At 54.0% G+C, this 12,889-nt stretch overlaps 1 protein-coding gene across 1 annotated transcript; it reads right to left on the reverse strand.

Annotated features, from left to right (window-relative positions):
* Positions 1 to 3,247: 3,247 nt before the first annotated feature.
* Positions 3,248 to 9,321, reverse strand: TCF15 (transcription factor 15). The gene is made up of 2 exons (XM_003821367.5): positions 8,725 to 9,321; positions 3,248 to 3,659 (listed from the first exon to the last, which is right to left on the reverse strand). The coding sequence occupies exons 1-2, from the start codon at positions 9,247 to 9,249 to the stop codon at positions 3,585 to 3,587; spliced, it is 600 nt and encodes a 199-aa protein (XP_003821415.2). The 5' UTR covers positions 9,250 to 9,321; the 3' UTR covers positions 3,248 to 3,584.
* Between the last annotated feature and the right edge of the window lie 3,568 nt (positions 9,322 to 12,889).

The raw sequence follows: 12,889 nt of genomic DNA on the forward strand, positions 1-12,889 counted from the left end.
CCAGTGCAGAGAGGAGTGTGTAAAATGCTACCACTTGTGTGGAAAAACAATATCTATGTAATTTGCCTATATATGCAGACCATCTCTGCTGGAATCCATAGGATCCTGGTTACGTTAACATAGCAATTGCCTCTGAGGACTGGAGCTGGTGGCTGGGAGAGAAGGAGACTTATTGTCAGTTTATTCTTTTTTGTGTCTCATTCAAAGGAAAGAACCGGTATGCGTAGATGTGTAAGAGGGGCTGGCTCCCGGGAAGCTGCTAATTGCATTTCTTGATCTCCATGCTGGGTGTACAGGTGTGCTCAGCTTGTGAAAATCCATTGAGCTGTACCCTTACACCCTGTGCACTTTCCTGAATGTGTCTTATACTTCCATAAAAAGTGTAAACTTGGCCAGGTGCAGTAACTCATGCCTGTAATCCCAGCACTTTGGAGGCCAACATGGGTGGATCACCTGAGGTCAGGAGTTCGAGACCAGCCTTGCCAACATGGTGAAACCCCGTCTTTACTAAAAATACAAAAATTAGCCAGGCGTGGTGGTGCACGTCTGTACTCCCAGCTACTCAGGAGGCTAAGGCAGGAGAATCGCTTGAACCTGGGAGGTGGAGGTTGCAGTGGAGCCAAGATCACATCACTGCACTCCAACCTGGGTGACAGAGTGAGATCCATCTTAAAAAAAAAAAAAAAAAAAAAAAAGCGTAAACTTAGCATGGTTTAAATGATTTGTTAAGCGTATGTGTGCTAGTTTAATGAAAACGCTGCAGAGCTGGGCGCAGTGGCTCACGCCTATAATCCCAGCACTTTGGGAGGCTGAGGTGGATCACTTGAGCCCAGGAGCTGGAGACCAGCCTGCGCAACATAGTAAGAACCTGTCTCTACAAAATAAACAAATAAATAAAATTAGCCAGGCCTGGTGGTGTAGGCCCGTATTTCCAGCTACTCCGCAGGCTGAGGTGGGAGGATCACTTGAGGACAGGAGGTTAAGCCTGCAGCGAGCTATGACTGTGCCACTGCACTCCAGCCTGGGTGACAGAGTGAGACCCTATCTCAAACAAAACAACAAAAAATACTCGGTGGGATTACTGTCTTCACTGTGGCTGTCTCTGGGATAAGTGATATTTCTAGAGTCCTGTAGCATTTTGAATTTGTTTGACAATGAAAGCACAGGCAGAGAAACCTATAAATATTTTTTCAGAAACAGTTATCAGTATAGAAGCTTTTTTGGAAGGACACTCAGGAAGCTGCCTCTGGGGAGGGGCCTGAGGGAGGTCTGTACTTTTCACTGCATACCATTTGATACAACTTGGATTACTTACCAATGCATACAGGGTCTATTAAAAACTATCTCACAAAGCAAAACAAATACTTATCTTTCTGTTCTAGCTGCTCTTACTAGTTAGAGACTGAGCCAGGGAGGCCCAGAGGGGTCAAGCAACACCTCTGGGGTCACCCAGCAAATCTGGTGGCGGAGTGGGCCTCCAGCCAGAGCACCCAAGTGTCTGCTCTGCCCCCACTCCCAGGCTTCCTGCCATTGACAAGGCCACAGTCCTTTTCCTGTGGCTTTGCCAGAGGCTGGCTGTACCTGGCCAGGGTAGGCGCAGGGGGAGCAATGTGCTTTCCTAATCAGCTCCCAAAGGGGGAAGCACAGCCACGCCGGGACACAGGATAAGCACGACCAGTGTCCCTGGAACAGCGGGGAAGTGAGGTAGAGGGTGCTTGGAAAGCTCTCCTGGGTGGGGGACCCCGGCCCCCTGGGGCCCTCCTTCCTCTACTTCTTACACCAAAGGAATTAAGCATGGTAATTTCATGGCCTGCTCCAGCCTAGGGACTGGCAATTCCACAACTCCCTTGATCTCCCTGGGCCTCGGTTTTCATCTGTGAGGAAGACCAGGTTGGTCGGGCTCATTCCTGTGGCATCTGGCATAGTGCCTGCCACACAGAGGGTATTGGCAATCTGTTTGTCAATTTGCAAAATCGGAGCCACAATTCAGGCTCAGATGGTCAAACGCAGGGGAGTGGGGTAGAGGCAGAACAGAGGGGATACGAACGTGGACTCTGGGGCCAGAGTGCAGTCAGTAAACATGAAATAGATCACTTGAGCTCAGGAGTTTGAGACCAGCCTGGGCAACACAGTGAGACCCTGTCTCTAAAAAAATAAAAATAAAAGTGTTTGTTAAATAAATAAACTGTTGAAATAGGCATATGAATGCACCTTGCTGAGGAGAGGGTGGCTGCCCTGGCCTTTCCCTGGCTCTCCCACCCTCGGGCCTCTCGAGCTTCTCTGATCCTGACCTCACAGGGACACAGCCCCAGCCCGAGAGCCAAGAACTCCTAGCTGCACTGATCAGCTGACGCATCGCTGTCTCTGCTGGGTCTGCAGTGGGGGAGACACCAGCGCTCACCTCCCAGGGCTCCTGGGAGTGTAATTGGGGTAACAGGTGCTGGCTTTCCACCTGGGGCATCTCCAGGGCGAGGAAGGAGCTGCTGTAGGCTTCAAAGGTGGACGGACCTCAGGGTGTCACCCTGCCACGTGCCTCTGGGTGTCATCGGCCTTCTAAAGCATTTCAGCTAACACAGGGGTAAGAATATTCCCCTTTAGCATGCACTCATTTGCACTTGTGGAAAACCACATGGCTTGTTGGTGACAGCATCAAAGAGGGATGGGTTAAAGGATGGCATGTTCACAAAATGGAATAATAAGCAGCTCAGGAAGAAATGAAATACCCTTTAGGTACTGACTTGGGATGATACCAAGCTAGGTTAAGGAAAAAAAGAAGGAGCCAAAAGTGTGTACGATGTGCTGTCATTTGTGTATTTGCCTGATCATTCATAGTGAATGGGACATCACAGGAAACTGGTGCCCTAGGCTGCTTGCAGAGAGGAGAGCTGGTGGCTGGAGGACAGGGGCACGGAGACTTTTCAACACATACCCTCTGGTACCTTCTGAGTTTTGAACCATGTGAATGAAATGAACACAGGCCTTATTCAAAAATAAATAAAATTAAGATTTCTTTACCAACCATATCAGACGCCTAACAGTTGTTAAGAACATCTGATAAATAGCAGACTGAGGAAAGTTTGGTTATGGCGCCCGGAGAGGGGGCTCTGCCTGCCTTCCCCTGCCCCACCCCTACCCCTCCAGGGCTCAGGGCAGCCCCTAGAACATCTGTGCCTCTCTCTAGGTCCAGGGGAGGGCCCACCTCTGACCTCCGATGTCCATGGGACTCTCCTCAGCTCAGAACGATGTCTTTTATTTAAAAATAGCTTTTATTTTAAACTCACCAGTTCTCTCTCACACACACTCACACTCACGCTCAGATACACGCACACCCTCTGTCACCAACAGTCTTTGTTTTTCCAAAAGTTCTGCCTTGTCTCTGACCAGCCAGAGCTGGGCAGGCTGAATGGATCCTCCCAGCTCTCCAGGATCGGGTGGAGATGTCCCGAGGGCCCTGCCCAGAGTGTCCGGGACCCAGGCCATGGTCCCCTGGTCCCTACACAAAGAAGGGGTGGGCTTGGCTCCTGGGGTCTTCTTCCCTGTCCAGCCAGTGGCTGGCTCCTGGCCTCCTTCTCCAGGGTCCAGGCTCATCTCCGTGGCCCTCGAAGGGGGGCCACCCCCCTCACCTTCAAGCAGCTGCCCCCCAGGTCACGACGGCCACCCTGCAGAAGGGGAGAAAGAGTATAAGGAGGTTCGATTAGGCCAGTGTGAACACTGGAACTAACCTCTGTATCCCTCAAGGGGGATCTTGATAAATAAATCACAGTTCAGCCACACGATCAAGTTCTCTGCAACAGAAAGCAGAAGAAACCCTTTCTGGACTGATACGGGCTGCTGCCAAATGACAATGTTTAGGGACAAAAGCAAGGGGCAGGCTGAATGCGCCTGTGTGCTGTGATCGCTGGAGAGAAGTACACATGGGAAATTGTGAGTGGGTTTCTTCAGAGAGGAATTTGATGATGGAGAGAGGATGGGAGGGAGGCTCTCTCATGCTATACTGTTTTTTGAGATGGAGTCTTGCTCTGTTGCCAGGCTGGAATGCAGTGGCACAATCTCAGCTCACTGCAACCTCTGCCTCCCGGGTTCAAGTGATTCTCCTGCCTCATCCTCCCGAGTAGCTGGGACTACAGGGGCCCACGACCACGCCCGGCTAATTTTTGTATTCACGCTATACTTTTTTACCTTTTCTACTTCTTTCCCATATGATCTGTTGCTTAAAAAAAATCCAATATATTTTAAAGCATAATATTTTACACGGGCAAAACAAGCACACCCCACAGTGGTCCTCCCCCTGCCTGACCGCATGCCTAGCGGCTCACTTGTCCACCTTTAAAAGGGGACTCGGTTTCTGGCCTCCTTGACTTCCCTCAGGGCGTCCCCTTTCCCAGGAATGTGCTCTCAGGTCTTGTCTCCCTGGAAAGGTTTCTCTGTTCCTGAAATTGCCTAGCACTTCCTGCCTTTCTGGGGACATTCCATGGGGATGAATCTCAGAAGGACAAGGCAGGGTCTCTCCTTTGTCTCCCCATCTGGACTGGGATCTCAGGGAGTGGTAGGGAAAAGGAGTTCTTCACTCTGTGGTCCCACTTCCAGCCTGGGCTCTCTTGGCCCAGGACCTGACTTGGAGCAGGCACCAATCAAGGCCGCCTGAATTAAGTGGCAGCCATTGGAAGATGGGCTAATGGCGGCAGTCCCTGAAACCATCAGTCCTTACAGGGGCTGTCTCTACCAGCTCTTCTCATTGATATTTTCAGACTGGACACATGGGTTTCATCCTCACCGTAAGCCAGAGAGGTCACAGATGTTAAAGCACCCCCTCTTTTGAGGCCTCCAGCCACTGAATGACTGGCCCAGAGGCACCCAGCCAGTTGTAAAAGAGCTGGGCTAGAAATCTATGTTGTCCAACAATCTGTCCTGTTTCCAGGACATGATAGTGTCTGAAATCCCACTGTAAATGCTCATCACCCTGAGCCTGGCTAGATGATGGAGGAACAGGCAGCTTTCTCAGCCCACTTAGAGAAACAGCTGACCATCTGGGAGCTCTGTCCCCTGCCCCCTCCACCCCCAGGTCCAGGTTGGGGCAGATCCATCCAGATGCGAGCCCAGCCTCCCTCGAGGCTCTTGCAGCCCAGGGACAGCATGTTCACTCACAGGCAGGGCTATTTTGAGGGCTGAGGCCACAGTCCCAGCAGAGCCTGGGGCTTGGGCTTCTCAGACAAACTCTGGCAGGAGTGGCTGAGAAGGGCAGATAGGGGAGGGGGTGCAATATTAAGGCTGAATTAGAAAACTGGCCTTCCCCTCTTTTACTCTTTAAGTGCTCAGGGACAGGGAGAGCCGCCCCCTCCCACCCCAAGTCTGGAGGTCAGCTGGAGACCTAGGGTCCCAGAAGAATGCTGGGACTGTTCACCTCCCTGAACCTCAGTTTCTTCATCTATGAAATGGGGACAAAATGATTTTACTTGCCATCTCAAGGTGCAGTCGAATGTGAATGCAGCTGTGTAAGCTGCTAAGTGTGCTTAGAAGAGGTCTCGACGGCCGGGTATGGTGGCTCATGCCTGTAATCCCAGCACTTTTGGGAGGCCAAGGCAGGCGGATCACCTGAGGCCAGGAGTTCGAGACCAGCCTGGCCAACATGGCAAAACCCCGTCTCTACTAAAAATACAAAAAATTAGCCAGGTGTGGTGGCTGGCACCTGTAATCCCAGCTACTTGGGAGGCTGGGGCAGGAGAACTGCTTGAACCCAGGAGGCGGAGGCTGCAGTGAGTTGAGATCGTGCCATTGTACTCCAGCCTGGGCGACAGAGCGAGACTCCATCGCAAAAAAAAAAAAAAAAAGTCCTGACAAGACCCCATTTTGTTTGTCCCTTAGGAACTTAGCACCAAGGGTCTTCGGGAAGCACCACGGTTACGAGTTAGGCTCAAGTGAGACAGACCTAGGCTTCGATCCCTACTTTGCCAAGGGCCAACTACTGGACCTCAGGCAAGTGATTTCATCTCACTGAGCCTCAGTTTCCCCCCCGTAAAGGGGAATTACTTTACAGGATCACACAAGCTAACACAGGATTACACAGGCTAGTCTAGGTAAAGCCTTGGCACAGTGTTGGGAACATAGTAAATGTTCAATAAATGTTCATAAGTATTATTATCAGCATCATCTATTGACAGTGCCTCCTGGTCCCAGCTACCCTCTGGGTATACCAACAGGGGAGAGCCTTACAAGATGATCCTGTCCAATCCTCACCCCCAGGTGACAAAGGGAAAACAGGGCAGAGACAAGAACCCCCTTTCCACGTCCCACTTGCTAATTCTACCACAGAGGGCCACACCTAACCCCTCCTTCAACAGAATGATGCTACAGGGAACTGTTTCCACGGCAACCCCAATTCCAGACTGGCCAGGATGGGAGGGAGGTGGTGGCTCAGGGTGAAGGAACGGGGTCTTGGGTCTTAAAGCTCTCTGGCCCCCAAAGCTCAGAAGGGAGCAAGAGCTCCCCAAGACAGCCAGTTTTCTTCCAGCAGAGTCTTCAAGGGGCCATAGCTGGCCAGGATTGCCCCTCTCGCCTATTCCCAGAGGAGACCGTGGGGTTGAGAGCATGGTTTCTACAGCCAAATTTGGCTGAGTTCTTGGTCCCATAGACAGATCCCAGGGAAGCGGCCAGGCCCAGGGGAGGCCCCTGTGAGCTGTGGGACAGGCCTGAGACCTGCAGAGAAGTCCCCCAGCCTGCTTGCTATGGGGGTGGACACATGACAGTTACAGGGACTTCCCCCTGTAACCTATCCCACGTCCCAACAGGCAGGCCTGAGTGAATCCTGGTTCCATCACTGACTGTGTGTCTCTGCGCCACTGGCAGCACCTCTAAGCAAGTGGGGATAACCGCAGCACCTCATTCCTGGCTGTTGCAAGATTTTAATGATAACTCATAAAGAGCGCCTAGCACAGATCAGTGCTCATGAAGGCTGCTGTCACTGCTGTTATTGGCCATTGTGCTCCCCCTCTGCACTCCTGCCACTTTTAACCTCTTCCCTCTTCCTTCTCTAGGCCTGAGCTCTTGCTGTATGCCCCAATCCTAGAACACCCTTTCATACCCCTTCATTGGCCTGCCCCTGTTCTAAAGCATCCTTCAGAAATGAGACACAGAAACCCTGTCAGCACTCACCCCGGGTTGGAGGCTTTCTCTGGGCTCTGAGAATCCCTTTGTGCTTCCCCTCCCCCACCATCAGACCACAGCATCCTCATCTTCATCTCCCTGCCCTGACCCTGGGGCTGTACTGTCAGGTCCTGACTGGTGGAAGGGTGGGGACCTACAACCTGCTTCTCTGGGGTTCTCAGAGCCAACAGAAGGCAGCTGTTGGGTAGCTAAGGGTTGCTAACTGGAATGAATGGGTGAAAGGCAGTCAGGGAGTATCCTTGAGAGCCCCTTCAGGCCCTCCCATCCCAGGAAGCCTTAAAGGCCCACTCCTGGCTTCTCAGCCCAGCCTGGGGCACTGACAGGGGCCCACAGCTGGGAGCAGCAGGGACCCTGAAGAGGGCACAAGCCTGAGGCTAAGAAGACCGATTCAGGGCAACTGAGGCAGCCAAGTGTTGAGCAACCAGGCTGGATGTCTGATGAGCCAGACAGAGGGTGGTCTCAGGCCAAGATGCAGAGGCCTCCGCAGAACAGGGTGAAGCAAGGGACCAAGGGCAGCTGTGAGAACCAAACAGCAGGGAGTCAGGGGCCTAACTCCAATTCCCCATGCCCTTCCACTTGGCCACCAAAAGTCAGTACTCTCTCAGCCTCAGTTTCCCCGGATGTAAATGGTAGCTGCTGGAATACAAGTTGTTAGACAGGCTTCTTTACTGTAGGAAAAGCCCAGGCCAGAAAGGCACACGGTCAGGGGATGAAGCAGGTTCCTTGGAGCCTGGGCAAGGTTTCAGCCAAGAGGCCACCTCTGCTGCCACACAGCCCCCGCCCACCCCTACCACTTTCTTGCCCAGGACACATTGCAGGAGCTGCACACCGGCTCCCTCCAGCTGACCCAAGAGTGCCCTCTCCCAACACCACGTCCTTTTGGGGGCTGGGGACTCTCAGAGGGCCCCTTCTTCACTCCTACTGCTCATCCGCTGGGTACCTCAGGCTCTCTGTTGGGGGTTTGTGGCCTCCTTTCTTCTCAGTCTCCTGCTCTTGGGTTAGACCTTAGGACAGGGGACAATTATTTCAAGGTGGGGGCAACACACACCGGGCAAGCCCAGGGCCAGCACCCCGGCTTCCCAGCTGAGTAAATGTGGGCAGGTGATCCCATCTCTGATGCTCAGATCCTCATCAGGATAAAACGGGCAGAAAAACTACCTGCCCGAAGGGATTCTTGTGAAGGCAAAAAAGTGGATGTGGAGCGCATCAGCACAGAGGAAGACTCCATAAAAGATGGTCTTTGTTATTCAGTCCTCATGCCGTCTTCCCAACGGGAAGGAAGTACCAGCACACCTTTCGTTGGAGGGGATATCCCACACTGAGCAGTTAAATCAGACCCGAACTCTGGGTTTTCCTGCATCCTTCTGTTTGGGGGACAGGGCATTCAGTCAGTGGTTCTATTTCACGCCAGACCCTGGGCTTGGGGCGCCGCACCCTGCACGAATTCCACGTCGCTTCCCCCTGGCCTCGTTGGGGACCCCTGCACCTCTCCGGTTCCCGGAGAGGCGCTGTCCCCCGCCTACCCCGACCTGGCGGCCGCAGTGAGGGACGCAGCACACTCACCCCCTTGCGCTGGTTGCTGAGGCAGAAGGTGCAGATGGAGCGCGGCTGGCGGCCGCCGTCGGCGGCGGCGGGGACGGCGCTCTTGGCACTGCCGGCGGCGCGGAAGCACGGCTGCCCGTCGTCGGCCGAGTCGCCCAGCAGCAGCACGTTGGCCAGGTGCGCGATGTAGCTGGACGCCAGGCGCAGCGTCTCGATCTTGGACAGCTTGCGGTCCACCGGCTCGGTGGGGATGAGCGTGCGCAGCGCCGTAAAGGCCGTGTTCACGCTCTGAGTGCGGTCCCGCTCCCGCGCGTTGGCCGCCTGCCGCTGTCGCACCACCACCACGGGGCCCGCGCCGCCGCCGCCGCCCGCCCGCCGCCCGCCCCCGGGGCCCGGGCCGCGCCGCGCCGCCTCCAGGCCCTCGCAGCAGCCGAACGACTGGTCCGACGCGTCGCTCTCGCTGCGGTTCTCCTCGTCCTCGCTCAGCAGCCGCACGTCCGGGTACAGCACGTGCGCGCCGACGGGCCGCAGCAGCGCGAACGCCATGGGCGCCGGCCGCGTCCCTCCGTGCGCCGCGTCCCAGCGTCGGCCGCGCCCCGCCGTGCGCTCCCGCGCGCTCCCACGGCCCCGCCGGCCCCCGCCTTATAGGCGAGGGAGGGGCCAATGGCAAGGCCGCCCCGGCCGGGGGCGGAGGGCTCCGCCCGGCCAATGGGGAGGCGTCCGCCGCGCCCTGGCCAATGGCGACGCTCCCACCGCCTCCGTTCCCCAGGTTGAAAGCGGCCCGGGAGCCGGTGGCCCACCCCGAAGGCTCCCGTTCCCGGCTGGCTAGCCCGGCAGATGCTGGAGGTCTGAGAGGGTCGGCCGGGGTGGGCCCAGATCCGAACTTTTTGTCTCCAGCCTGGACCACCTGGGAGACGCGGGCAGATCCCTTTCTCCCCTCTGGGCCTCAGTTTCCTCGTTCGGAACGTTCAGATTGCAGAGAAGCAGCTCGTGTCTTCCTGCCCTCCAATTCTAATCCTGTAGTTCTGCAACTTTCACGTGCGTAAGAACTGGGGAAGGGGCTTTTGCTATTACAGAATCCCAAATTGCTCCCATTCTGATTGAGCAGTTCTGGAATGGGCCCAGGAACCTACATTTTGTAACAAGCCATTGGTGATAGTGGTGGTGTCCGTGGAGAACACTTGGAGAAAAGCTATAATCTTTCCAAATGAGGATTCGACAGTGTCTTGTCCCTGAAGACAAACTTAAAAAGAAGAAGAAAAAAAAAGCAAAACAAAACCACAATACACAAACACCAGTAGTTCGTTCGTTTTTTCAACAAATATTCGTTGGGTCCCTACTATGTGTCAGACATGGTTTTAGGTCTGAGGATACAGCCATTAACAAAATAAATTCTTCACCCTCACGGATCTGACGTTTTGGTTAAGGAACTACTGTGTACCAGACTCGGTGCTATGTACTCTACTGCGCCCAGCTGAGGCTGCAGGATGGCAGCCCTGAGTTACAGGTCAGAGAGCTCCGGCCTTCAGTCGTACAGGTGGGAGTGGGAGCGCTAGCTCCAGCCTGTCCGGTTTCACTACCTCTTGGAATCCTACCACCACCATCCCATCACACACACACGGGCTATCTTTCCTCGATGCCTGCTTGCCTTCTAGAAACCTTAGATTGTTCAGCCTGATGTGTCCTCCTCAGAGAATTGCTGAGCCAACGGTGGTTGCCGGGGTCTCGATCTCACTCGTGCCTGCTGCTCAGCTCTCTCCAGGCACTAGCTAAACCAGCATCCACTTGGCCTTGAAAATAAGCCCGAATGGCAGCCGGTGTAGCAGACAGAGCGCAGGGAGTGGAGTTGAAAGGCTTCTAGGTGCATTTTGGCTCCTCTGGGCGTCTGTTTTCCTGACGATGCCTGCAGCTCTGCCATGCTGTGCTTTCCTGGCTTCCCTGATCCAGGCCAGAATTAGGGGAAGAAGAGGGAGCGAGGGATTTCCCATGACTGCCGGGAGGAGGAGCCCCTTAGGACCCAGGGTCTGCGGGAGAGTCTGTTCCCACACCTGGATCCCCCCACCGCCAGCATTTGACCGTGACCCCGGCCAGGCTGGGCTTTGGGGAGGAGGAAAACAGCCAGCATGGGCCCCCTCCCCGCAGGGCTGGTCCCACACACAGCCCCAGGCCAGGCTGCTGCTTCCTGAGCCGATGAATTATTACCGGGAGATTTCCTTCCCTGTCTGCGCCTCCTCACAGGGGCTCCCAGCTCACTTCACTTTCGCTTTCTCCCCCTTCTCCCCCTCCTCTCTGCTCCTGACCCTCAGGCAGCTTGAAATTCCTCTGTCCAGCCCCCTCCCAATTCCACCTCCAACTGGAGATGCCAACCAAGGCGTGAACTGGGCCCGGAAGGCGAAGAGGGGCTTGCCTTGTAGGCTCATTCATTTATTTGCTCCTTAGGCAGATTTTGACACTTGGGACCCTGGGAGTAGAAGAAAACCATGAATGAGACTGAGACAGGCCTTCTGCAGCCGAGAGGGGAAGGCGAGCTGTAAACAAAGGATTTCAAGACAATGTGGTAGGAGCAAGCCAGGGTCTGGTATCAGAGAGACCCAGTTCCGGTTCCAAGGTTAGCTGCTTCCCAGAGTCTCAGTTGCCTGCTCTGAAAATGAGATAATAATAGTACCCATTCCCAGGGCTGGTGATGTTCCATGAGTTTGTGCCAGTAGAGCTGGGCCTGGCACACAGGAGTGCTCAGTACCTGAGAGGAGTTTGTGCTACTGTTTTTAGGGGCTGGCCCCAGCCAACTGCCTGGGAAAGGGCTGAGCAGCATTGACTTTTCTAGGTCTTGTCCCTGGGAGTGGGAGGGGACTCCTACCACATTCTCAGCTCACCTACACAGGGGACCTCAGCTTCCCCCATTCTCTGTCCCTCACTCTGCTTCAGCCACACTGGCCTCCCCACTAAACCTGGAGCCCACTTCTTCCTGGCCCCCCTGGCCCCTGATAGTCTCATAGTTTGTTCACTCATTTCCTTCAAATCTTCACTCAAATCTTATCTCAGGGAGGCCCTCCCTGACCACCAGCACTAACAGTAATGGCTTCTCCGAACTGCCAGCACCCCCAGCTCTCCCTTTCCCCTTATCCTGCTTTATTTCTTTTTATAGCATTTACCACTGACTTTCATTCATTCACTTATTCATTCTACAAATATTAACTGAGCACCTGCTATGTGCTAGGCACAGTTCTGGGTACTGCGGATACAGCAGTAGAGACATTACATATTTATTTGTCTACCACCTATCTCCCTCCACTAGAGTATAAGCTCCAAGGGGCAGGTACTTTGTGTATTTTGCTCATCTCACTTCCTTCCCAACACAACCTTCTGAGGTAGGTATTGTCATTATTCCCATTTTACAGATGAAGAAATGGAGGTTCAAAGAGGGGAAAGTGACTTGCCCGAGGTCACACGGTGGGCCAATGTGGGAGCTGAGATTGGTCTGACTCCAAAGCCATTGCTCCTTCCCTAACCACATGGCTTCTGAGGCAGCCTAGAGGCCTGTGAGGGCTGAGTAGGAATCTGCCAGGTAGGAGGAGACAGGTGTCACAGGCTGAGAGGGCAGAGGCTGGTCCCTGCCTCCCTGACCATGGGCACCCTTCACTTCTACAAAAAGCATTTGTTTCTCAGAGGCACCTGTGGTGCACAACTCTGAGCCTGTGCTCCAGCTGTCCTTCCTGCTTGGAATGCTGTCCCTTTGGGTCTGACCAGACATCCCTAGTCCTCTGCCAGTGTTCAGAGTAGCAGATGGTGAAGGCCTCTTTGCCACTTTTTGCCAACCTTGCTGCAAAGTCTTGTTGTGTTCATCACACCATGTTTTGACTTTTCTCCCTTCATCCCTGATTCTCACTTCCATTTCCCTCCTGTAACAGGGCACCCACTCCAATATCTTTGACGCATGCCTTTGGATATATGTGTGTCTTTATAAAATGTGTATGGTGTTGATTTGTGTGTGGAGGTTTTTAATGTATATAAATAGTAGTTTCAATAGATCTGTGTCATAGGCTATTTTGTTTCCTCGACACTGCTCTGTGTGCTGAGTCCAGCTCAAGTCCCTTGGTTCCCAATGCTGCTAAGCATGCACGGTGTGCGTGTGCCACCTTGCCTCCTTTTCCCACCGCTTTAGTGATGGATGCTGGCTACCTCCAGT

This window comes from Pan paniscus, chromosome 21 (assembly GCF_029289425.2).
Source record: "Pan paniscus chromosome 21, NHGRI_mPanPan1-v2.0_pri, whole genome shotgun sequence".
Taxonomy (NCBI): domain Eukaryota; kingdom Metazoa; phylum Chordata; class Mammalia; order Primates; family Hominidae; genus Pan; species Pan paniscus.